Below are 23,894 nucleotides of genomic sequence, written 5' to 3' on the forward strand. Positions count from 1 at the left end.
TGAGTCATTTTTGCAATAAAGGCCATTTATTCAATAAGAGTCATTTACTTCAATGGGAAATAAATAAGAGAAAGATCTCTGAAAAGTTCCTAAATACCTGGAAATTTTAAAACCATACTTCAAAATAACATATAGGCCAAAGAAGAAAACAGAAGAGAAATTAGAAAATATTTTGAACTGAATGAAAATGAAAATACAACCTATGAAAATCTGCAGCTTGTAGCCAAAACTTAAGAAAATGTATAGTGTTCAAAATGTATAGTATATAGTTTACATTAAAAAGAAAAACAATCTCAAGTCAATCATCTAAAGTCTCACTGTTAAGAAATATAATGAGTAAATTAAACAAAGTAGAAAAATAATAAAGATGAGTAGAAATTAGTGAAACTGTAAACAAATGAGTAATAGATGAAAATCAATTCCATCCGAACCTATTTACTTGAAAAAAGCAATAAATTTGACAAGTCTCCAGCTTCACTAATAGAGGGAAAAACAGAAAAGATACAAATTCTTAATATCAGGAATGACATACTGGACATCACTACAGATCATGCAGATAAAAAAATATAAGGAAATATGATGAACAATGTTATGCCAATACATTTGACAAATTAGATTAAAAAAGATAAATTTCTTCAAATAGCCTCAATAGTCTTATAGCAATAAATAAATTCATAGTTAAAAACCTTCCTACAAAGGAAACTCCAGGCCCAGATGGTTCCACTGATAAAATTCTATCATTTATATAAAGTATCAATACTTGTTCTTCACAAACTCTTACAGAGAATATAAGGCTCATATTACCCTAATATCAAAATCATACAAACACATTATGAGGAAACTATAAAAATCATCTATAAAGATAAATGCAAAAATACTTAACAAAATATTAGCAAGTGAAATGCAGCAATACATAAAAATGCTACTATCATGACAAGTAGGATTTATTCCAGGAATGTAATATTGACTTAATGTTCAAAAAAGGTAATGGATATGTTTACCATATTATCAGAATAAAGGGGAAAATGATATAATCATGTCAAAAGATGCAAAAAGAAAGTATTTGAAAAACTCAAATCCATGCATAATAAAAATTCTCAGAAAATGGAATAAAAGGAAAATTCCTCAACTTGATAAAAGTCATCTATGAAAAATATGCAACTAACATCTATAAAATGGTAAATGAATGTTCTCCCCTAAGATCTAGAAGAAGGCAAAGATGTCCAATATAACACTTTCTATTAAACACTGTCAAAGTCCTAGATAATGCAATAAGGCAAGAAAAAAAAATTACACTGATTGGAAGGGAAAAGTGAAACTCTTTTTTTCTCAGACAATATAATTGTACATGTTAAAAAAAAGTCCTACAGAATCAATATTAAAGCTACCAGAACTATTAAGTCAATATAGCCAAGTCTCAGGATACTAGGTCAATAAGTAAAAATAAGTGTATTTCTACATTGTAGCAAAAAACAATTGGAAAATAATTTTAAAAAAATACCACTTATAATAGCACCAAACCCCACAAATATTTAGGGATAAATTAACAAAAGTTCATGTAGGGCTTGTACATTAAATACTACAAAATGTAGCTGATACAAATTAAAGAAGACCTAGACAGGTGAAGAGAAAGATCATTTTCATGGGCTGGAAGACTCTATTTTGTGAAGATATTAGTTCTTCCAAAATCAATGAGTGATATTCCAATCAAAATATCTTTTTTTTGTAGAAACTAGCAAGCTGATTTTGAAATTTACATAGAAATGTAAATGACAGCATAGCAAAAATAATCTTGGAAAAGAAAATTAGAAGTTTGGAAATTTATCATGCCTGAATTTAATACCCACTGTAAAGCTGCAATAACCAAACGTGTGTTATTGCTGTGAGGACAAACATATAGATATAACTGAAGAGAGAATCCAGAAATATATCCACATATGCATGATCTATTTTTTTTGTAAAGGTGTCAAGGAAATTGGGGAAAGGATAGTCTTTCAAGAAAATGGTGTTAGGGCAATTTTATGTGTGCTTGGAAAAAAATAAATGACCTCTACCTCAGACTACACACAAAAAGAAACTTTAAATGAGTCATAAACCTAAACATAAAAGCCAAAACTATAAAACTTCTGGAAGCAAACAGGAAAAAATCAAGTTAAGGAAATGAAAAGATAAGTTATAGAATTAAAGAAAATATTTATTTTACATATTATGACAAACAACTTGAGTCCAGACAACTTTAACAGCTATTAAAACTAAATGATAATAACACAAATATTCTAAATAGTCAATGGGAAAGAAATTTCATTACAGAAGACATAGAAATGTCCTGTAAGCACATGAAAAGATACTCAACATTATTAGTCACCAGGGAAATACAAATTATAATCACAATACCACTATATGTTCACTAGAGTAGCTATAATTTAGAAGACTGTGAAACAAGTGAAATACTTAAACATGGATTGTGCAACTGTAAAATCATAGAAACACCATGGAAAACAGTTGGTATTTTCTTAATAAAGTTAAAGAAATTTACCAGCAATTCCCCTTCTAGGTATTTATCACAAGAAATAAAAACAAAAGTCCACACAAAAACTTGTACGTGAATCTTCATAGCAACTGTTTGTAATAGTCAAAAACTGGAAATAATCTAAATGTCTAACATCATGTGAATGGACATACAAACTGTAGCGTGCACAGAATATTACTGAGCAGTAATAAAGAGTAAATTACTGATATATACAACAACACGGGTAAATTAAAAAAAATTACACTAAACAAAAGAAGTTAACACTGAAAAAAATTATACTCGTGATTTTGTTTATGATATGCTAAAAATAGAAAATCTAATCTGTAATACAGAAAACAGATCAGTGGTTGCCCGGAGCTGGGGTCAGAGACTAACCAACACAAGGTACTAAGGAACGTTTTAGGGTGATGGATGTTCTAAGTCTCACCTGTGGTTACACAGTCGTATATATGGGGTCAAAACTCAAACTACACATTTAAAATGAGTGCAGCTTATTATATATAAATTACTGCTTCGTGAGAAATTTGTGTGTAAAATTTTTCACAACATGAATTGGGAGAAAAACACAATTTCATACTATTTTTAAACTAACAAATGTACATCAACGTTAAATACTTCTGAGTTTGTCACAGGTGAAACAGAACCTTTAACTTTGACAGGCAGGCTAAAACAAGACACATTCAGTCGTAATACCCAATGACTCTTTTTACTTTTTTTTTCACTCCTGCTACATATATATATATATATATTCTATATACATAGTACGTGAGTATTGCTTAAAAGTAAAGAATTAAAGTTTAATAGCACTACAGAACCAAACATTTAGAAGTTAAGCATATCCTTACATTTCAATCCTTTTTCTCAGAGACCAAAATACTGATCATCCTTCTCTAAAGCTGCAAATTTAAAAGAAGCAAAAAACATGCTATCTTCTGATATAACATAAAATGTTAATTCCCTTCTCCTAAACGTCTTCATTTATATGTGACTTATCCTCAAATGAAGAAACAAGAAGCCAGTATCTTGCAGTAATCCTCAGTCATATTTTCCTTGCTACATACACTTATTAAAACAATAATTGTTACTCACCTCAATTGTCTTGGCCAGGAGCTGTGTGTGAGGAAAATTGTACTTGTACACCTCATTAGCAACAGTGTTTACATCAACTGCAGCCACCACTTGTGCAGGTATACAACTTTCTGTAATGAAAAATGGCATGTCTTAAAATGTAAAGTTCTTGACATCAATTTGCTTGCAACAGAGAGAAGCCAAAAATAGCAGAATTTTTCTAGTACCTTTCCTCCCTTCCTCAATTTTCTAGCCAGATCTCAGATTGTAGGTGGACACCCAGGCCAGGAGGAGCCAGGCCTGAAGTGGAACATTTATACACTTCTAGTTCATCTCCCAACAGCATTCTGATGCTAAAAATGAGATTTAAGTGTTTTAGTCATTATCTCTTATATTTGCTTCCCTCCCTCTGGCAAGATATACACTTAGGAGTTGAATGAAAAGTTTTCCTAAAGTAAAACAAAACAAAAATTGAAAAGTGAAGTAGATTCTTAAGAGCCATATCACTTGGAAATTTATAAATATGCCTTTAGGTAAGTTTTGGTCAGTTTTAAGTAAAAAAATTTTTTAATAGCTTTATTGAGATATAACTCACATATCACAAAACACTTATTGAAGATTTAGGTAAGTTTTTAAATGAGATGCAAAATTAACTGGTATCCAAATGTAGAAACTTCACAGATCCAAAATTAAACATTTTAACAGACCAGGAGAGAATGTAAGAAGAGTAAGGGAAATAATTGCAAGAGCACAGCTTCTTCATTGCCCCTCTGTCCCGCTGTTAAAGAAAGGCATTTTCAAAATGCTTTCAGATTCAGAAAATATAGCCACAGTCCTCCAGTGACAGTCAAAATTTGAACTGTGTAAACGTAGCTGCTGTTGTATTTTGCAATTACCACCCTCTTTGCACTTCTTCCCCCAAACACATACAAATCCAATTATGTGTAAACCCTACCCCAAAACAGTAGAAAATGTGAAGAGTTTTTAAAAATAAAACTATTGGAGCGTTCTCAGGAAAATCATCAGAGAAACTGTTACAAAATTACACAGTAGTTCCAAAAAGCTATTTCTTGAATAACCATTCCTGTTAAAGAGTTAAATTAGGCAGCCCAAATATCAGACAATGAAAAAGAAAAATATTAGGATGTTAGGAGCTAGGGCTCACGCCGCAGGCAGGCCCCCGTGATGCAGGCAGACCCACATTATGGAAGACGGGGCAAGGAGGGAGGTTCCTACACACTCCAAAAACAATCACAACCTGACACTGAGGCCTAGAAAAGATGACGTCAGAGAGACAAGGGCATAAATGTGTCTAGGTAAGTCTTTACTAGGTGTCTACTAGGCTTGAGACCCTGGGCCCCCTTCTAGATCTCCTGCTGCCTTGTATATAAATCACTGGAAACTTAAAGGTCCAGTCGGTAACATCATAGGTAGCTGCCTCCAGTTGAGTTTAAATTCAATAACTGGTTCACTTGCCTTCACACAGAGTAAATTTAAGTTCTAAATTATATCTTTGTCAGAGGCATCAGAGAGAACTTACAACACAAATCAAGAAAGGTTTTTAAAAAACTAACAAAAATATTAGTATATAAGGACCACTCTGCAAAATCACAAACCTTATAACCCAGGTCAAGAACTAAGCAACTACTAATCACTTTAAGAAATCTAGGGGCTGAATAAACTTCATTAAACTATTGTTTTGCTAAATAAGATAAACTGCAATTAGCAAGATGTAGCCTGCTTGCATTTTTATTACACATGCAGCAAGCTGGGATTGCCTGGAGTTGATGCGTATGACTCTTCTCTGTTTTCAGGCTGATTGAAAATCCAAAGACATGTGCCGAATCTGTACCATAATCAATAATTAATTTTATGTTCTTGTATTATGTGCCTGCAAGACATAAAGACCAACAAAAAGCAAGTGTCAAATGAGTATTTTCTGTGGTGATGCAAGAACTGATGAACCGAAAATTCTTTCTCAGGAAACAATAGATTTTTAAAGTCAATAAACAAATGCACTGTTTGCACATTCTAGATTGTTATAAAATTAGGACCGCATGACTTAAAAAGTTATTTCCATGATGAAAGTGAACACACTAAGATCTAACTGACACTAATTCAGCTTTCTTTTTCAAAACAGTATTGTTTGGGAGGTATGGGTGTGTTTCCAAGGAAAAATTAAACTTATAAATAACAATTTAAAAAAGCAAGCCTGTCAATTCTAAAAAATCTAAAATTAAGCTCCAAAGACAGGTTGTCCTGATATTCTAACTGTACACTTTAAGCCTATAGCCTCCAAAAATCTTTGTTAAACTGCATACACAGATTTTTAAGATGTTTAACTAAAAATATCAAATGAATACAATTCAACAGATTTTTGCCTAGTGAGATCTATCACTCAGGTGATCCAGGGGTAGTAATTCTCAAAGAGGAGAGAACTGGGGAAACAGGAACCACAGGATAGTTCAGTGGCAGCAGAAGGAGAGGATGTGTTTTGCAGTACTTTGACCTTACCTGGGTTTCATTCGTGGCATTTCAGTTATTATTCTGGACTGCATATTTATCAACAGGAAGCATATTAAAAGGTGAGACATCCTAGTTAGAGAAATGCAACATAAGTGATTTTAAAAGACTGTCAGATTGGATCTACAAGGAAAGGATAAGGTGTATCATGCTCCCACATACATGAAACTTCAACTGAAAAAGGCAGATTTATTTACGTTAAAAGAGACTCCTGGGTGAGATGTCAGCAGTGCCACTCAAAATCCATGCACAATCCCTGCTCTCGAGCATGTTTCTTATTGAGGTGGGCAGAAAACACACACACAAACACACATATCATATTCTAATAGTAATTATCTTCCTTCTTTTTCTGATCACACTTCCTGGAAAAGTTTAAGAGAAGAACCTCTGTTGGGAGTAGTAAAAATGTACAAGTTCACACTCTACCTGCCTTCCCTAACCAAATAAATCAAAAAGTTTAACTGTTCTTGCATAGCTAAGGTGGGGAAGATACTCAATATTTAAAATTGCAAATATAAAATTAACTGGCCTGCTTAGACATAAGGGAAGTCACTTATTTTTTTCTTCTTTTCCTTCTTTATCTTTTTTTTTCTAAACTGTATCTCATCTAGGTGAGTAATTACTTGAATTACCTCATTCTAATCACACCTGAAACAGCTAGTCAGGTATGTTAACACTGACATCTAGTTGTGAAATGGAAGATCAGCCGAATACACCCGATGTCCATTTCTTTTCATTCAAAGTGATAGTTTAATTAAGAAAAAAATTAAGCAAAAATAGATCTGCAACAATTCTGAATTTAAAATGACTGCCAAAGTATATTTGTTTCTTTTTAAAGATTCTTACATTTCAAAAACCATAAGGTATTTCTGTAAATTAAATAAAATTAAAACTAAGTTTTAAAGTTTTTATACTCAATTTCTTAAAAGTCTCCTTAGAAGTTTAGCTAATAACCCCCCAAAAAATTGACTTCAGTTTAAGACATACTGTGAATCTGACTAAACATAAGAGCCCAGCAACCAGGATGCGGATGGGAACTGCTTGAGCTCTGTGTTCAGACCAGAGCTGGGGAAGTGGGACCAGAGAGAAAGGTGCCAAATTAGCTTACAGGGAAAGGAAAATAAAGATGCTACACCACATAATATAGTAAACCCTCCTTGAAAGCTTATACTTTTCATCATTACTGACTTTATGAAGTTTTAAACCCTAACCAGAATTTCTGCTACAGGCACCTCTAAAAGAAGAATTAAGTGTTAGAATTTTGCGCTAGACTGGAAAGCAAAAGTTTGTCATAAGACCTCAGAGGAAAATGCAATTCAGTTACTTCATTTCTCATTTTCCTCTTCTATACTCCTCCTGACTATTTACTTTTCTTTAAGCCTTTTCCCACTAAGTCACTAAGTCCCATAAAAATCAACAAACATTAGCTATCATTATTTTCTTTAATCAAAGCTGTCCTAGGCACACCCTACAGAGATCTTTTTAAGTGTATATATGTGTGTGTGCGTTCACATGCCCTGAGAAAGATTTCGAATATGGAGATCTAGCTAGTTAGCTCTTTCTCTGCCTGTGTTTGAATTTTAGCTCTACCATTTCCAACTGTGATTTAGACAAGCTACTTGACACCTCCTTATGCCTCAGTGTCATTATGTGTAAAACAGAAATAATAAAGTACCTACATCATAGTTTTCTGAGGATTAAAGTAGTTAATATCTATAAAGCTCCTACATTTGTGTCAGCCTAGAGTAATCAACCAATATACGGTTGCTATTATTATTATCAAAAGGACAAAAGCTTTTAAAAATAAGAATATCAAATGCTAAGAAGAACCGGGTGTGCCAGAAATTCTCACTGCAGATGTGAGCATCAACTGAGGATTCAGTGATGTAGGACTAGTTTGGTAATATGTATCTAAAGCTTTAAAACCTGTTTTGGACTTACCGAGCTCACATTTGGGCACATATCTCAAGGCGTGGCAGACAGAATGATGACCCCTCAAAGATGTCCTAATCCCAGAAGCCTGTGAAATGTTACTTTACATGGCAATGGGGACTTTGCAGATACGATTAAGGATCTTAAAAAGAGATTTTCCTGGGATATGATGATAGTCCCAACGTAATCACAAGATGGATGGAGGAAGGTTAGAGTCAGAGGAGGAGATGTGATGACGGGAGCAGAGGTCAAAGAGGAAGATTTGCAGACGCTACACTTCTGGCTTTGAAGATGGCGGAAGGGGTCATAAGCCAGATGCAGTTACCTCTAGACACTGGAAAAGGCCAGGAGGCAGACTCTCCCCTAGGGCCTCAGAAGGAACACAGGCCTGGCAACACCTTGATTTTAAGACAGCTGACCTCCAGAACTGTGAGATATTGTATCTGTGTTGCTTTAAGCCATTAAGTTTACAATAAATTGTTACAGCAGCAATAGGAAACTAATACATAAGGCAACAATAGGGATGTGGAGACAAGATTTCCATAAAGTATAAGTGCTACTTTGTTTATAACAGTGAAAATTATATTTCCTAAATGTGGAAATTCCACAAAATGGAATATCACACAACCATAAAAGACCAAGCTTACAAATATATTTAATGGCAAGAAAAACTCAAAATTTTCTAAGTGAAAAAAAAAGAAAGCTGTAATTTAACGTTCATAGACACATGTAGGATAAACATTGAAAAGATATCATCTAAATCCTCGACAAGGTTTATCCCTGAATGAGCACCATGTATGATTTTTAAGTTTTCTTCTTCACTTGTGTCACATCAGTATTTCCCAGCAGACTATAATCTCAGGAGGAAAAGAATATGGTATGTTTCTATCCGCATCACACAGCACAGTAACTGACACAGAAACCAGTCAGTAATTATGTCCTGAATAAATCAATGGATAAATGAGTATGTTTTCAGTATTTCCCAAGTTTTCAACAAATGTACTGTAGAGTTTAAAAAAACACTAAATGTAAAAGTGATATTTTTAAAATATTTGACTTCACTAGTAATCAAAAATCCACAACTTTACCTCATAAATTGCATAGTCTTAAATATTATACTGGCATACCTATGGTCACACAAACACTCCAAGATTTAAAACTTGTATGTCCTTTTAAAAAGTAACCTGACAATACTATCAATCTTTAAAATGCCCATGCTCTACAACTTATTTGCTCATTCAACAGATATTTATAGAGCATCCACTCTGTGCAAGCACCACTCTTGATGCCAAGGATACAACAGTGAACCAAACAGAACAACACAGACAAATCCCTACACAACAAAACAAACAAAACTCCCAAGCAAAAATGTCCCCACCTTATGGAGCTTCCATTCTGGAAGGAGAGGCAATCAAAGCATCAACAAGCACAACAGACCGTATGATGGGCAGTAGTAAGCGCTAGGGGGAAAAATGAAACAGAAAAGGGTACAGGGAGGCGGAGCAGAGAGTGCAATCTTCTACAGCAGCCAGGGCGGCCCTAGGAAGATACCATGAGGGTAAATACAAGGGACCCGTCATGCTGCTATCCGGGGAACAGCATTCCAGGCAGAGGAAACAGTAAGCTCAATGGCACCGAAGCAGGAATGTTCTTGGTGCTTGGAGGTAGCCAGGAGACCACCATCCCTACTCCATCCCACTTCCAGGGAGCTAACGCTGAGAGCAGGACAATGTGCATCCTTCCTGACCTTCTTCTGTGTCCAAACTCATCCACGTTAAACGTACACATACTATGTGTATGTGCCCAGGCAGAAGACAACCAGAATAAAAGTCAGTCCTTCATTTTCCACGTGAGAATATCCAGAATCAGATGCATAGACATTTCCACTATATAGATGAACAAAGGAACTGACTTCATACTATTCAAGTTATTGATTTAGTTATATAAACTTATTTTTAAATAACACTATCTTATTATGTTCATTTAGAAGTTTTGCTTTTTCCACTCAAGTTTCGTGAAACAATTTTATTCTATATGCATCTTTGGAATCACAGTCATTATCAGAAATAGAACCACTTTTTAAGCTAGCTAACAGTTGTCAAGAGCACATTAACTTTCCTTCACTCAAAGTTCCCTGACATCTAGCATGTTTCGAGATCATACATGAGGATGTCACTGGAAATTTTATGCCAATGACAAATACCCACTAGCTATTTGTGATCTCCACAAAATAACCCTCTCCTGTATTGCTTGGAATGTAACTTCTAGAAGATTTGTTTACAATGGTATCTAATATCTGTAATTGTAAAGTCATCCTCCCCAAAATTATCTCTAAATCTTTAAATTCATCTGTATGACTTTTCATCAATTCCGTCAAGTGATCTCAGTAAGCATCCTAAACTGGTATTAAGTTTTTTTCAGGGCTAATGTTAACTTTTCCAAGCAGTATTTTATTACTTTGCTGTTCAAGTATAATAAGTGAATATATTGCATTGAAGAATTTATGACAAATATGTCTACAAGGGCATGTGTATATATGTTTGGGTTTTGGTTTTGTTTTTATTCTGAATAATGAAATCACAAGCCCTTTGCTGTTACAGTCATGAGAGAAATGCAGAAGACAATCTCTTCATTATAAGTGACCTTGGGATTTTAAGTATGTCTCCCTATCCAAATTCTGAAATGCCAACCCACAAAACAATCTGTAAAATTACAGATTCATATCTTTGCCCCTCAAGCAGGGCCACCAACATTCTGACAGTTCAAAATTAGCTGAAAGAAATCTCACTGGATGGAGAGCAAAGCAGAGATAAAGGACCAGTATTAAGTCAGAATCAACAAAGAGAGCCATTAAGCTTAAATCTTCAAAGAATATAGTTTTTAACTATCAACTCAGCCAAAAAACAACCACAAGAAAATAAACTTAGGCCACAAAAATAAAATGCCTTCTAAAGAAGCAGCGCTATTACTCTGGGACTTCATTACCATCTAAATCTCAGGGATTTTTAGGATAAAATTTAAACAAGTCAAAACTACTTGTTTCCTATCTCTTATGTGGTCTATTAAAGTTCAAAGGACTTCTAACTAGAATTGTATGACTGTAAATCCTTTGAATTGTGGGTTCTTTCTGGACCAAAATTCACCTTTAATTAAGGAACATGCCAAGTTTCTGAGGGTCGTGTATTTGCTGAAAGGTTCTGTTTGTTGCTTAAGTCTCATTCATTGGGTACTAAAGGATTATGAAATTCACCACTGAGTTTGAACAAAAATCACTAATGGATGCTCAGAATTACTAAGCTTAACTCTCTAATGGGGCTGTTCTACTCCAGTCCAGGGTTTCTGCAAGGTCTGTGGCAGTTCAAGGTCCAAGGATGAAAAGAATTTGTGGATAAAAGTAAAAGCAACTATTGATCCTGGTAAACTCATGGTATTTACAGTGTTTTGGTTTTTTTTTTTAACCTCAGCATACAATCTACTTACTTTCCAAAAATGAAATGTTTTTTGCTTTTAGGCAGGTTGAGAGCTAAATGGCACTATTACTGAAGAGCACTTTTTAGAAATATTCCTGACAATTTTCCAAGGGCAAGGCAAAAAGCCAAAAGAAATCCTAAGAAACCTCTAGACACCAAAAAATACTAAATTCTACATGTAATATTAATCTCATATACCTTTATGATAATAATCATTCTGTAATCACATAGATTTGCTCTCATTTACCAACCTCTTCAACTTTCCATACAAAGAGGTAACATTTCTTTACAGGAATGAAAGACAAAACATCTGAACTTCATTATTTTCACATTATTAACATATACTTAAAATTCTACACTGAGTTAAAACCAAGTTATTCACAACTGACTTGATTACTTTGAGAAAATTTCAAATGCTTTATCATGTAGTACCAAAAAAAACTCTATTATCTACTAAAATTTCACATATAATCACACATATAAAAACGTTTCATGATGCTTCTTATTTGGCCTCTGTCCAACACACACAGACACACACACACATTTGTTCTGTCTCCTACATAACACCTATTAACATACTTCAAAACACTATCCATGGATCAAATTTAGGAAATACTTAGTTCTTCAAAAACAAAACAACAACAACAACAAAAAAAACCCCAAAAAACAGAACTTCATGATAAAAACTTAACATCTAAGCTTAAACTTCTCACAATATAATGGTGTATATTTCAAGCTATACATATCTCATAGCAAACATGATCCTTGTTCATTTATTCATTTGTTGATTCATTCAACAAATACGTCTAAGTGATGTTCTAGACAACACCTATCCTTTTATGGAACTTATATTCTGGGGTTTGGGGGGTGGACAACAGATAAATAGGCATACACTGTGCCTAACAATGGAAAGTACTATGGGAAAAAATGAAGCAGAGTAAGCCAGACAGTACGGGAGAAGGAACTGGTTCAATTTTCACAGTGGATGGTTAGAGAATGTCTCATTAGTAGCAACCTGAAGAAAACGAGGAAACAGATCTAGCAGATATCTGAGAGAAGAACTTTCTGGAACAGAAGGAAGAGATACTGCAAAGGTCCAGAGATGGAGGCTTGCTTGTTGTGCAGGAGAAGCAGCAAGGAGACTTGGTACTATGGACTCGATGTTTGTGTCCCTGACAAATTCATATGTTGAAACCACCTCACGGTGTGATGGCACAAGGAAGTAGGGCCTGTGGGAGGTGATCAGGATTGAGATCAGGTGACTGTGGGTGGCGCCCTCCTGAATAGGATTAGCACCCTTAAAAAGTCACATGAGAGCTTGAGTCCCCCCTGTTCTCTGGCACGAGGACACATGAGAAGGTGGCTCTCTACAACCAGGAAGAGGGCCCTCACCAGAATTCAACCAGGCTGCCACCCTGATCTTGAACTTCCCAGCCTCCAGAACTGGGAGCAATTAATTTCTATTATTTATAAACCACCCATTCCATGGTACTCCGTTGTTGCAGCAGCTCACACGAAGACTGGAATGGAGTGTGCGGGGGAAGCTGCAGGAGGTGTGGCCAGAGAGAGAAACGGGCTGGCTCCAGACCAAGGAGTCCTGGGGGTTTTGTTGAGGCCTCTGGGCTTTATTAAGTGAAATGAGAAACCTCTCAGAAGTTTTAATCAGAGGGATGTCTTCTCTGATATATTTCTTACAGGATCACGTGGACCAGTGTGTGAAAATAAACTCAAGGTGATAGAGTGGTAGCAGGGAGACCAGGAAAAAGATTATCGCAATAACCCTCTGTCCAGGTTTTCTGAAAACCCTCAGTAAAGCTCAGCGGCAAATGCTTTTTCTGGGAGGTGAAACTGCGAAGTAACAAGAGCAGAGGCAGTGCGGAGGGGCAGGAGGGAACGCAGGCACATGGCAGTGCTCTACTCCCCCGGCCACAGCTTCACAAGAAAGCCCAGCCAACCGCCCTGTCACCAAGGCCTCGGCCAGGCAGGCTGTCACGGGGGGGGGGGGGGGGGGGAGGACCTATCAAAGCTGACAAAAGCTCTGCAGTCAAGACACAACGTGGTCTGAAGCCACACCTCCCATATTCCCATCTGCACGGCAAGGAACATGGCAGGGGCGGCTGGGGACCGGGGCAGGGGGACATCTGCTGGCGCCTTCCTCATCTTCCTACTAGTCAAGCCAGCTGGTGAGGAAGTGTAGGAAAAACAGCCGTGTCTCCTCTCCTCACACACAACTACCACACTCACTTCTGACACCAGATGTGTGAGTCTCTTCCCCACAAGAAGCCATTCTCTGAGACACCAGCTGGATGCTCACAATTTAGTTCAATTCTGACACTGTCTTCCTTCAGATCACACCTGTTATAGACTCAGTCCCAGAAGACTGCTCCCATTTCAGATACCAATCTCAAGTACTAAATCCCCAGGCTACCCACAACTCCTGTCCAATTCAGCTACAAATTGGAGGTTCCCCTCGTTGGATTTGAACATTTTTAGAACATCTCACAAAACTACATTTGCTAGTCTATTACATAATAAAAGATATTACAAAGGATACAGGTGATAAACAGCCAGGTGAAAAAATTCACAGGGCAAGTTCTGGAAGGCTCCTGAGTGCAGGAGTTTCTGTGCTCATGGATTTGAGGTATGCTACCCTCCTGGCACGTGGATACATTCACCAACCCAAAAGCTCTACAAACGACAGATATTTAATGTTTTCGTGGAAGCTTCATCACACAGGCAGGATCAATCCTTAACTTAGTCCCCAGCCCCTCTCTTCTTCCCAGAGGGTAGGGGAGGAGCTGAAAGTTCCAAGCTTCTGATTATCGCTTTGGTCTTTCTGATGACCGGTCCTCATTCTGAAGTCATCCAGGAGCCCAACAAGAGTCATTTCATTGGAACAAAGGACATGCCTATCACTCAGGAAACTCTAAGGGATTTAGGGGCTCTGTGTCAGGAATCAGGGTCAAAGACCAAGTATTAAAACAAAGATGCTCCTAGTGCTCTTATCACTGAGGAAATTATCAAAGGTTTAGGAACTAGTGGCAGAGACATATATACATGGCTTTTCTATTATTACACAGGCATGAGTCTCCACCTTCTCTCCACTGACAGTCATATTATCTGACCCCTCCAAACAGCTGCTAGAGCAGCTAGATCTCATGTTCACAGCCAGGGTTGCACATCTGAGAGCAGATACCGGGGAGAAACTGAGCATTCTGAGGGTGCGAGCCAGCCCCGATCCCTGGCAGTGTTATGGGATGGGGCAACAGCATCAGAGTTGGGGGCCACACTGAACAAGCAGCCCAGGGCCCTGGAGGCAGTGGGGTCAGGTGACTCTAAGGGACACATATATTATGTTTGATAAACCAAAGGGACGAGGTTTGGTTTATCTGCTGGCGCCTTCCTCATCTTCCTATTAGTCAAGCCACCTGGTGAGGAAGTGTAGGAAAAACAAAGGTAAAGATGGAGAGAAATGACAGAATCATAATTATGGTTTGAGGGTCTAGCCTATGGAATCTGCTGATGTAAGTGAAAGAGAAGACACAGGTGGCTCCAAGACTAGGTCCTGGCCCCTGGAAGTAGGGAGATGCCTCTATTGGGACAAGGAAGGCTGTGAGAGCAGTAAGGAGAACAGGAGCTCAGTTTTGCACATCTTTAGAAAAAAACAGAGATAATGGGAACATTAACAAATCCTGCCATCCAGAAAAATCACAGAGAAGCTTACTTTAGAGTCAGTCAGAGCTGTCAACATAATCAAACAGAATGCATATTAATCAGGACGCGCAGCCTTGGCACTTCTCACTCACCACCTCCAAATCCAATTCCAGCTTCTCCTCCCACAGCCCCGTCAGTGCCAATCAGGCATTTCCCAAGCCACGCTAAGGAACACTGTGATACAGGATAGCTGGTAACTGTGCTCCCCTCCCCTACTAAAAAGAAGTGTCCCTTGCTTAAATATACATAGGAAATGCTGTTTTAAGCCAAATAGCATCTTTTCTGTAGGGCTTCTCAACACCTTTGCTACATTAATGTGTCCTGAGAATGATTCAAGGGACAACGTTGTGTGAAGAGCTTCTGAACTTCTCTGACCATCAAGGCACACAGACTAATGCTGCTGAGAAGACTGATGCAGGGGATACCAGCCAGGGAGTGGCAACTAACCCAAGAACTCATTTTAATCCTCATTTCACTTGGCTTGTATCATCCAATCACTCCTTGAAGTCCTCGCCTCCCTTTATTCTCATGGGACAGCGTTCTCTTGGTTCTCCTCACTCTAATTTTCCCTGCACAGTTTCCCTCCTTGAATACTATTTATCTACCCGGCCACAAATACCATGTCCCTCAGTGTTCCAGCTTGCTGGCCCACCTCCCTATCCACTCAACATATTGAGAGAAATAAATCTTTGTCTCCAGTCCTCTCTCTCCCTCAGTCCAAAAGGCACAAATTCCATGGGTCCCACAGACAACTCAAACTCTAAAATGGAACCTATTATTTCTCCCCTACCTTGACTATGCCATCTGTTAAATCACCCAAGTCATTAATCTGGGTATCTAACATCCAAATAACTACCAGGTTTTACTGTTTTTTAGATTCTGTAGATCTTATGGGTAAAAGTCTTTTCCATTTACTGGCTCTGCATAAATTCATCATCTCTCAAAACTAATCCCCTAACTGACCACTTGGCCTGTTACTTCCCCACCCATCCTAGGGTCACAGGGTAACATTTCTAGAACATAACTCCAAGTTCATTAACCTTCCTTGACTATCCCCTACTCAGACCAACGAGATGAAAATCTAAGTAACTTATCAGGTCACATGCGCTATCTCATGGTCTGGTTCCTTGCAAACACCTCCTTCTTTCTTGCGGCACTTACCCTGCAATGATATCTTAACACTGTGAGTGTCCACATAGCCCATGCTATTTCATGCCTGTGTGTCTGCACAAAGTGTTCCTTCTGTCTGGTTTGCCATTTCCCTTCTTGACTATCTGGAAAACTCCCAATCATCTTTCAAAATCCTTCTTGGTAAAAAATACCATAATAAAATTGAACAGCAAACACCAGTTAAAAAAAAAAAAAGAATACACCAATGGCAACAAGACACAAAATAAATACAAATAACAAGCGTATGAAAATGTTTGACCTTCTCTAAGTAATGTCAGCAGTGTTACTTACATACTATGTACCAAGAACTATACTAGGTCTATGTATACATTATGTCATCAAATCCTAACAGGCCTACAAGGTTAGTATTATCATCCCAATTTTATCAATGAGGGAAGCCAACACAACTAAAAGAGGGGAAAGCTAGTTACAAACCAATGTGGCATAAAGAAAAGGAACTAAGATTTACTAAGTATCTGTATGAGTTTTCATACATCAACTCTTTTATTTTACATTCCCATTACCCTCTGAGAAGGTGTACTAAGTCCATCTCACAGACAGGGTACCTGGGCCCAGGAACCTGAATTATGTTCCAATAGTCACACAGCCAGTATCTGACAGATCTGCCTAATCCCTAAATAATGGCATTAACTTAAAAAGCCAGAGAAACACATGGAGGACTTGAGAAAGCACTTGGAAGGAAGCCAAGAAAATGAACATGAAACAGATCTGGGCGAGGGAATGTGCTCCCTCATCCATACTGGATACGTGACGTAGGCCATCTCCGATCCAGCCGGCCGTGCCTGTCTTAGGTTGTCCTCCTCTGAGGATCTTACCCGTCGTTGGCTAGCCAGCCGTCCACACCGGATACATTAAAGAAGCCATCTCTTATCTAGCCAGCTACATGAAATTTCTCATAGCTTGTTTATCAGTTCAGCACATGGCTTATTCTCTAGAGCTTTCAGACAGAAAAATCCACTCTCTTCAATGCCCTTCTCTTTCACCTCTTCATTTTCCTCCTGTATCAGCTTTTGTAGTTTTAAATAATTATTTCCTTCAACAATTTATTCCTGTATAATTAAAATCTAGTCTGAAGACTCTTTGACAGCTTCATATAGTTAATAATCAGTTTCTTCTAAAGGCCATTTTTAACCCCATGTAACAACTTTCTATAACTTTTACATATTTGATAATATTTGCCCATGTTTACTGAGCACTTACTATGTTGTAAACACTATTTCCCTGTTTTATTTTTCTTAATTCATCATCTTCACAATTCCCCTTTGAGGTAGGTGCTATTATTGACCTTTTTTATAGAAGAGGACACTGAGGTATAGAAAGTTGAGTTTTCCCTCAAGGTCACATAGCCAGGAAGTACCAAGGCCTTCTAACAAAAGAACTGTTCTCTTAGCTCAGAGACAAAATAGCCTCTCCCTGAACTGTCCCACATAAACACTGCCCATGGTTACGCTCCCACGGCGCCAGATAACATAATGATTTGAAAGACCAAACAGCTGTAAAAACAAAGCATCAAATTTCAAATTACTGGACATGATCAAATGATTGTCAGAAAGAGTTTAAGTATCAAAAATTAAAAAGAATGAAAGAATTTTCAAAATAGAAGCAAAAAAAATTTTTTTTAATTGTAATACCTGAAGGATTCCTAAAAGAAGGCCGGGTAATTCTTACTAAACATGATTATGTGGCTAAAACTCAATACTAATACCTTGAAAGACCTTTCAAAATTATTTGGGAGGGCAAGACTTTTTGCTTTTATTGCTGTCCAGTTTTGACTATATATACAATAGCAATCAGCTAGAGCTTTCCTTTACTCACCACCTAAACCGCATTTTACTCTTTTGCTGATATTTTATTTTATGAGAAAGATGGATTCTTACTTGCTAACATTCATACATGCAGGTGCCCTTGCAGGCTCCACTGCTGTGTAACTCATGAAACTGCTTCCTCCACTGTTTTCTGGAAGATGTTTTCACCTAGAAGATTCCTATTAGCCAAAACTTTACAGACTGCGCAGGCATAAAGACTATCAAAGTGGTAATGAGTGGTTCCTGCACAGAGGCAAGTATGTATTAAAGAGACTAATGACATTTGTTACACTTGTGGCCATTTAGAATCTTTGTTTATGTTTCCTATCTTTCAAAATTTTGCCACATACAAGTTCCTTCTTCCCAAAACAAGCCAGAACTCACTCTCCTGGCTGTCCCAGTCTGGCAATGAGATCTCATGTCCACCAGTCAGTTCAACTCAGAAGCAGCAAGGTGAGGAAGGAAACGAGAAAATCCGTCTTTTTGGTGAGGCAAGGGGCAGAGATCCAACTTTCAGGGGAACACTGTGATGGCATGTCTCAGACGCAGTCCCCAGCATCACCGGTGAAAGCCGTGAGAGCAGTGTGAAGGTTTGTGGGGCAGTGCCCAGAATGTGGTTTGAGCAGAGCTCCTGCTCACCTAACCTGTTTGTTGGGTGTCCTGTAAATTCTGTGAGGTTCCAAATGTCCTTTAATAATTTTTCCTCCACTTATGTTAGCTACAGCTTGGATTCTGTGGTTTGCAACTAAGCATTTAGTATCATACAAAAACGGGGGCTACCAACATGATAGTAGACTAATGACCAATTCAATAATAAACTTAACGGTCATCTACAGAGAACCTGTCACAAGGGTGGTTCTGTGCTAGAGGCTGAACGGGAAGGGGAATACCATAGGATGTGGACTGTGTTAATAAATGGACATGAAGATACAGAACACAGATATAAATAAAGTTAAAAGAAACTTCAAAGATATAGAAGCATATATGTAGTTACTACAACACTACAATAGCATATTACACATACAGCTAAGGATGAAAAATGTTTCTTGACTTATTAAAATGTCCACTGGGTTTGGGGCAAATCTGTTGTGCTACCAAAGAAAGTAAATGTATCTTTTATAACTGGTAAAATTCACTTATGTCAGACAAAATAATTTGCAAATCATATATGTCATAAAATTATATACAGAATTCATACAACAGAACAATAAAAAGACCCCAATTCCAAAATGAGCAAAGTACTTAAACAGACATTTATCCAAAGAAGATACATAAACAGCCAAAAAGCACATGAAACAAATGTTAAATTTCTTTAGTTATTAGGGAAATGCAAATCAAAACCACAACGGGATGTTGTTTTACATCCATTACGATGACTATTATCAAAAAATGGAATAACAAGTCAAGAATGTGGAGATAAAGGAAACTGGAACATTTCTCCATACATTACTCTTAGGAATATAAAATTATGCAGTCACTATGGAAAAGCCTGGTAGCTACTCAGAAAGTTAAACACAGAATTCACTGAGAAATAAAGACAAAAGAGACTGAGAAAATAACTGAGTGACAAATGACGTCATTTTAACAGAAAATATTAAGGCCAGGTAATTCTTACTAAACGTGATTATGTGGCTAAAACTCAATACTAGTACCTTGAAAGACCTTTCAAAATTATTTGGTAGGGCAAGACTTTTTGGTTTTAAGGCTGTGTCAGTAGTTGACTATATATACAGTAGCAATCAGCTAGAACTTTCCTTTATTCACCGCCTTAAACCACAGTTTACTCTTTCGCTGATATTATATTTTATGACAAAGATAGATTCTCATTTGTTAACCATTCATATATGCAGGTGCCCTTGTAGGCTCCACTGCTGTGTAACTCATGAAACTGCTTCCTTCACTGCAGCCCAGCAATTCTACCCCTCAGTATATATTCAAAAGAACTGAAAATAGGGACTCTAACAGATACATATATACCAATGTTCATAGCAGTATTACTCACAATAGCCAACAGGTGGAAACAGCCCAAGTGCCCATCAACAGATGAATGGACAAAATATGATATATGCATATAATGGAATACTACTCAGCCATAAAAAGGAATGAAGTATTGATACATGCTACAACATGGGTGAACCTGGAAAACATTATACTAAGTGAAATAAGCCCGACACAAAAGAACATTGTATAATTACACTTATTTAAGGTACCTATCATAGACAAATGAATAGAGACAAAGTAGAATGGTGGTTACCAGGGATTGGGGGAAGTGAGACACGGAGTTATTACTTGATAGTACAGAGTTTCTGTCTGGGATGATGAAAAACTTCTGGAAGCATAGTGGTTTTGGTTGCATAAAATTGTGAATGTAGTAGTTAATGCCACTGAATTGTACACTTAAAAATAGCTAGTACAGATTGTGTTATGTATACTTTACCACAATTTTAAAAGGTCAGTCATAAACCTTATCTAGAAATCTGTCAAAATTTAAATTCAGTATTATCCCTGTTGGCTGCTTTTTACTGTCATTTAAGGTGTAGATTCAATTAGTGGCTCTAACCAGGAAAGTGGCAGCATAGCACGGTGAAGAGGTCAGGTAAAGAGACCTAGGTTACAACACTGGCTCCATGACCAACTAGCTTATTACACACTTAAAACGGAGCCCGACATGTGAAAGGTCCTTAATAATTGCTGCAGTTAACTGCCGTCGTTATTACTTTGTATTATTGTATTAAAAACCCCACGGAAAACAGCAATGCATTCTATTACAGAAAAATGGAAAACTCTGATACATCAAAGAAATGAACTTTGGACAGCAAACGTGTGGGGTGATTAAGACGCAACATCCCTAATATGCAGACATCAAACCATCAGATGAGAGAGGGCAAGACAGAGAGGCAGCAGGAAGGCTACTCTGGATCACAGGGTCAGCCAACAAAGGCGACTCTGAAGAGGCCACGAATGAACTAAGACGCGAAAGATGAAACGCAGCTGCGGCGGAAAAGCCTCGGGTGAGGGCACTCTGTGGGGAGACAAGAGCAAAAGCAAAGGCCAGAACATAGCAGGAACTTGGAGGGTCTGAGGAGCGTGGGAGGAAGAAACCTCTCCTGGGAGAGAACCAGGGGAGAGTGGTAGAAGTAGTCGAAGAGGCAGACAGAAGCCAGACCTCATAGGCCTAAGAAGAGGGGACTGAGATTCTAACCTCAGAGGGAAACCACGAAAGCTGGGAGTGACGTGTTCCAGTTTACTGCGCAAAAGATCCCTTTGTTGCTACATGGAGAAAGGATGGGGTAGGAAAGCAGAGTGGAAGGAAGCAGTGGAGCAGTTGGGAAACTATTTTACTAATTTAAGGAGGAGATGATACAGCTTAGATTTGGGGTAGCAGCAGTGATAATAGAAATTTGTGTACAAATTCAGGTTGCATTGGCTGATAGAAGAGAGAATATGTTTCCTTAACTCCCCCAAAATGCAAACTAAAATTATACAATTTCCCCTGTCAAATTCACAAAGGTTAAAAAGGGATAATACAAATCCTAAGGAAAATGTACTCGAGGGCGGCACTCAGAAACCTCCCCAAAGCAACTTCCTGTATTATCAAGTCTTTTAAAAAAATTCTCACAATTTTTGACTTAGTAACTAGCACATTGCCAGTCAAATCAGCACAAGTCAGCACACTGAATTAATGAATTCAACTTTTAGATCTTTTATTAAATTAATTCGACTTCTAGAAAACACAGGAAAAAGACAATCAAGATTTACTGTAACACATTTATACTTGCAAAAAATGGGGGGAAGGCTAACATTCAACACTTAAGGAGTGGCTGAATTATAGCTTATGATAAAGCACTAAGCAACCTTCAAAGTCACATTCATTAAAGGATTTCAAGATGTGGCGGGGAATGCTAACATACAACATTAGAAAATTAACTAAGAGAGCAAATAGTACTAAAATTTTGTTGTGTTTTCCTGCTGGTAAGTTTTGGCATGAGAACTGAACATAGAGAGCCATCAAATAGGTACGTAATACAAATTTAATAATCACGAACCTCTTCCAGAATCAAAACTCAATAATGCTTAGAAAACTGATGTGCCCAACACATCACATATTGTCTCTATCTTACAGTACAAGTCTCTTGTTACCCTTGGTCCTAAAAAAGGAAGCAGGGAAGTTTCAGTTTTGTGGTTGTCTTGGTAATTTAAGAATAAACATGCACATCCCAAGTCTGTTTGTCACTCTGTATTCTCCAGTGCCTAGCTCAGTACCTGGGACCGATGAGGAGCTCAATAAATATTTCTGAGCGAGTATCACAGAAAATAACCGTTGTGATTCCAACTCAGGACCAAAGAAATTTAAAAACCTCAAAATGGAAGAGGTACATAAAATAGTGAGAATACTTTATAGTATTTTGAGTGGTTACAGTGTACCAGGCATAATTATAAACTTTACCCACTTGTTCTTTAATCCTCACAATAATGCATTTCTGAAAGAACTACTTTTCACGCTTTTAAACCAGGAAACAGGTTCAAAAATGTTGAGGAACTAGCCCAAGGTCACATTGCAACTAAGTCTGAACTCAGTGCTTCTGGAGCCTAAATGTACTTAGACGTGATGTATCAAGACAAGACGTTTCTTTTCAATTGTCAGAACTGACCAGGACTTTCCTCTAGGCTTCACCTATAGTTCCACCCTGTGTTCACTAACTCCTAGCTTGCATGTAGTCATCGCTATGTCAATCCAGCCCTCACCAGCAGAGCCCTGCCCAGCGACCTCTCTTTCCTGGCTGACTTCCTCGAGGGTAAAGGACCAAGTTTCCAAGCCCCCGGGTGACAGCCACACTCAGAATTGGGCACTGGCACAGGGCAAGGGCCTCGCCCTTCCCCCTCTGTCAGTACCATTTCGGTTGGGCTTTTCAGCCAAGCCTTGCGGATTCAGGACTGACAAACATTACAGCCCGGTGCCCCGCCCGCGCTTCGGACCAGGCTCGCTGAGGGAGGCAGAGTCCCCGCCGGAAGGGGCCGGCTGGGGCGCCGCGCCGGACGATTTCCACGAGGACCGAGCGCCGCTCCTCCATTCCCCCGCCAGTCTCCGCCCCAAGCGTCTCGCCGCTGCTCCCCTCCCTGGAGTCCGAGCTCAGACCAGCGCCAACGCACAAGTGCAGATAGAGGCGCCCTGTGCCCCCTTACCTCTTAGCGCGTGGTGCATACCCCCAATGCCGCTGTACAGCTCCAGGACCCGCAGGGGCTCCATGCCGCCGCCGCCGGCCGCCGCTTCCGAGCTAGTCCTTCCGGTCCCGTTGTTTCGCCTTCCCCCTCGGCCCCGCCTCTCCCTCGCTTCTGGTTCCGCGGCTTTTCAATTCCCCCCTTCCTAAAGCTCAAGCTCAGAACTTTACAGGGCAGCTCTAGGGGCTCAAGGCTGGCAGGGGTCACCAAGTGAACGAAGATCAGGAAGCACGAAGGCCTCCCAAGTGAATGGGAGCCACTCCGTGGTCTGATTTAGGCTCCATCTTCCTTCTAAATTGTATTCAGGGGTCTTGGGAAGGAGAAACATAATCCAGGACTCAGAAGAAGGGTGAAATCTGCCTCTGTCCCAAAATGAATGTCACAAGTTAGAATCCAGAAAAAAAAATTCATTTCTCTAAGCATGCTGCTTTTTCGACCCTT

The 23,894-nt window shown here is 38.4% G+C and overlaps 1 protein-coding gene across 4 annotated transcripts in view; it reads right to left on the reverse strand.

Moving 5' to 3' along the window:
- Positions 1–23,562, reverse strand: part of TRDMT1 (tRNA aspartic acid methyltransferase 1) — a 43,128-nt gene extending 19,566 nt beyond the window's left edge. Inside the window, exons 1-4 of one of the 4 annotated variants that reach the window (XM_072955456.1) lie at positions 23,418–23,523; positions 6,113–6,193; positions 3,826–3,951; positions 3,620–3,729 (exon numbers count right to left, since the gene is read on the reverse strand). Coding sequence is in view for 1 of the 4 variants with exons in the window: in XM_006216767.4 (XP_006216829.1) it covers positions 3,620–3,729; positions 23,418–23,481 (174 nt within the window). In the remaining 3 variants the exon portion in view is untranslated. Of the gene's footprint in view, positions 1–3,619; positions 3,730–3,825; positions 3,952–6,112; positions 6,194–23,417 lie in introns of all 4 variants that reach the window. The other 3 variants (XM_072955455.1, XM_031685105.2, XM_006216767.4) reach the window with 3 other exon arrangements.
- Between the last annotated feature and the right edge of the window lie 332 nt (positions 23,563–23,894).

This window comes from Vicugna pacos, chromosome 35 (genome assembly GCF_048564905.1).
Source record: "Vicugna pacos chromosome 35, VicPac4, whole genome shotgun sequence".
Taxonomy (NCBI): Eukaryota; Metazoa; Chordata; class Mammalia; order Artiodactyla; family Camelidae; genus Vicugna; species Vicugna pacos.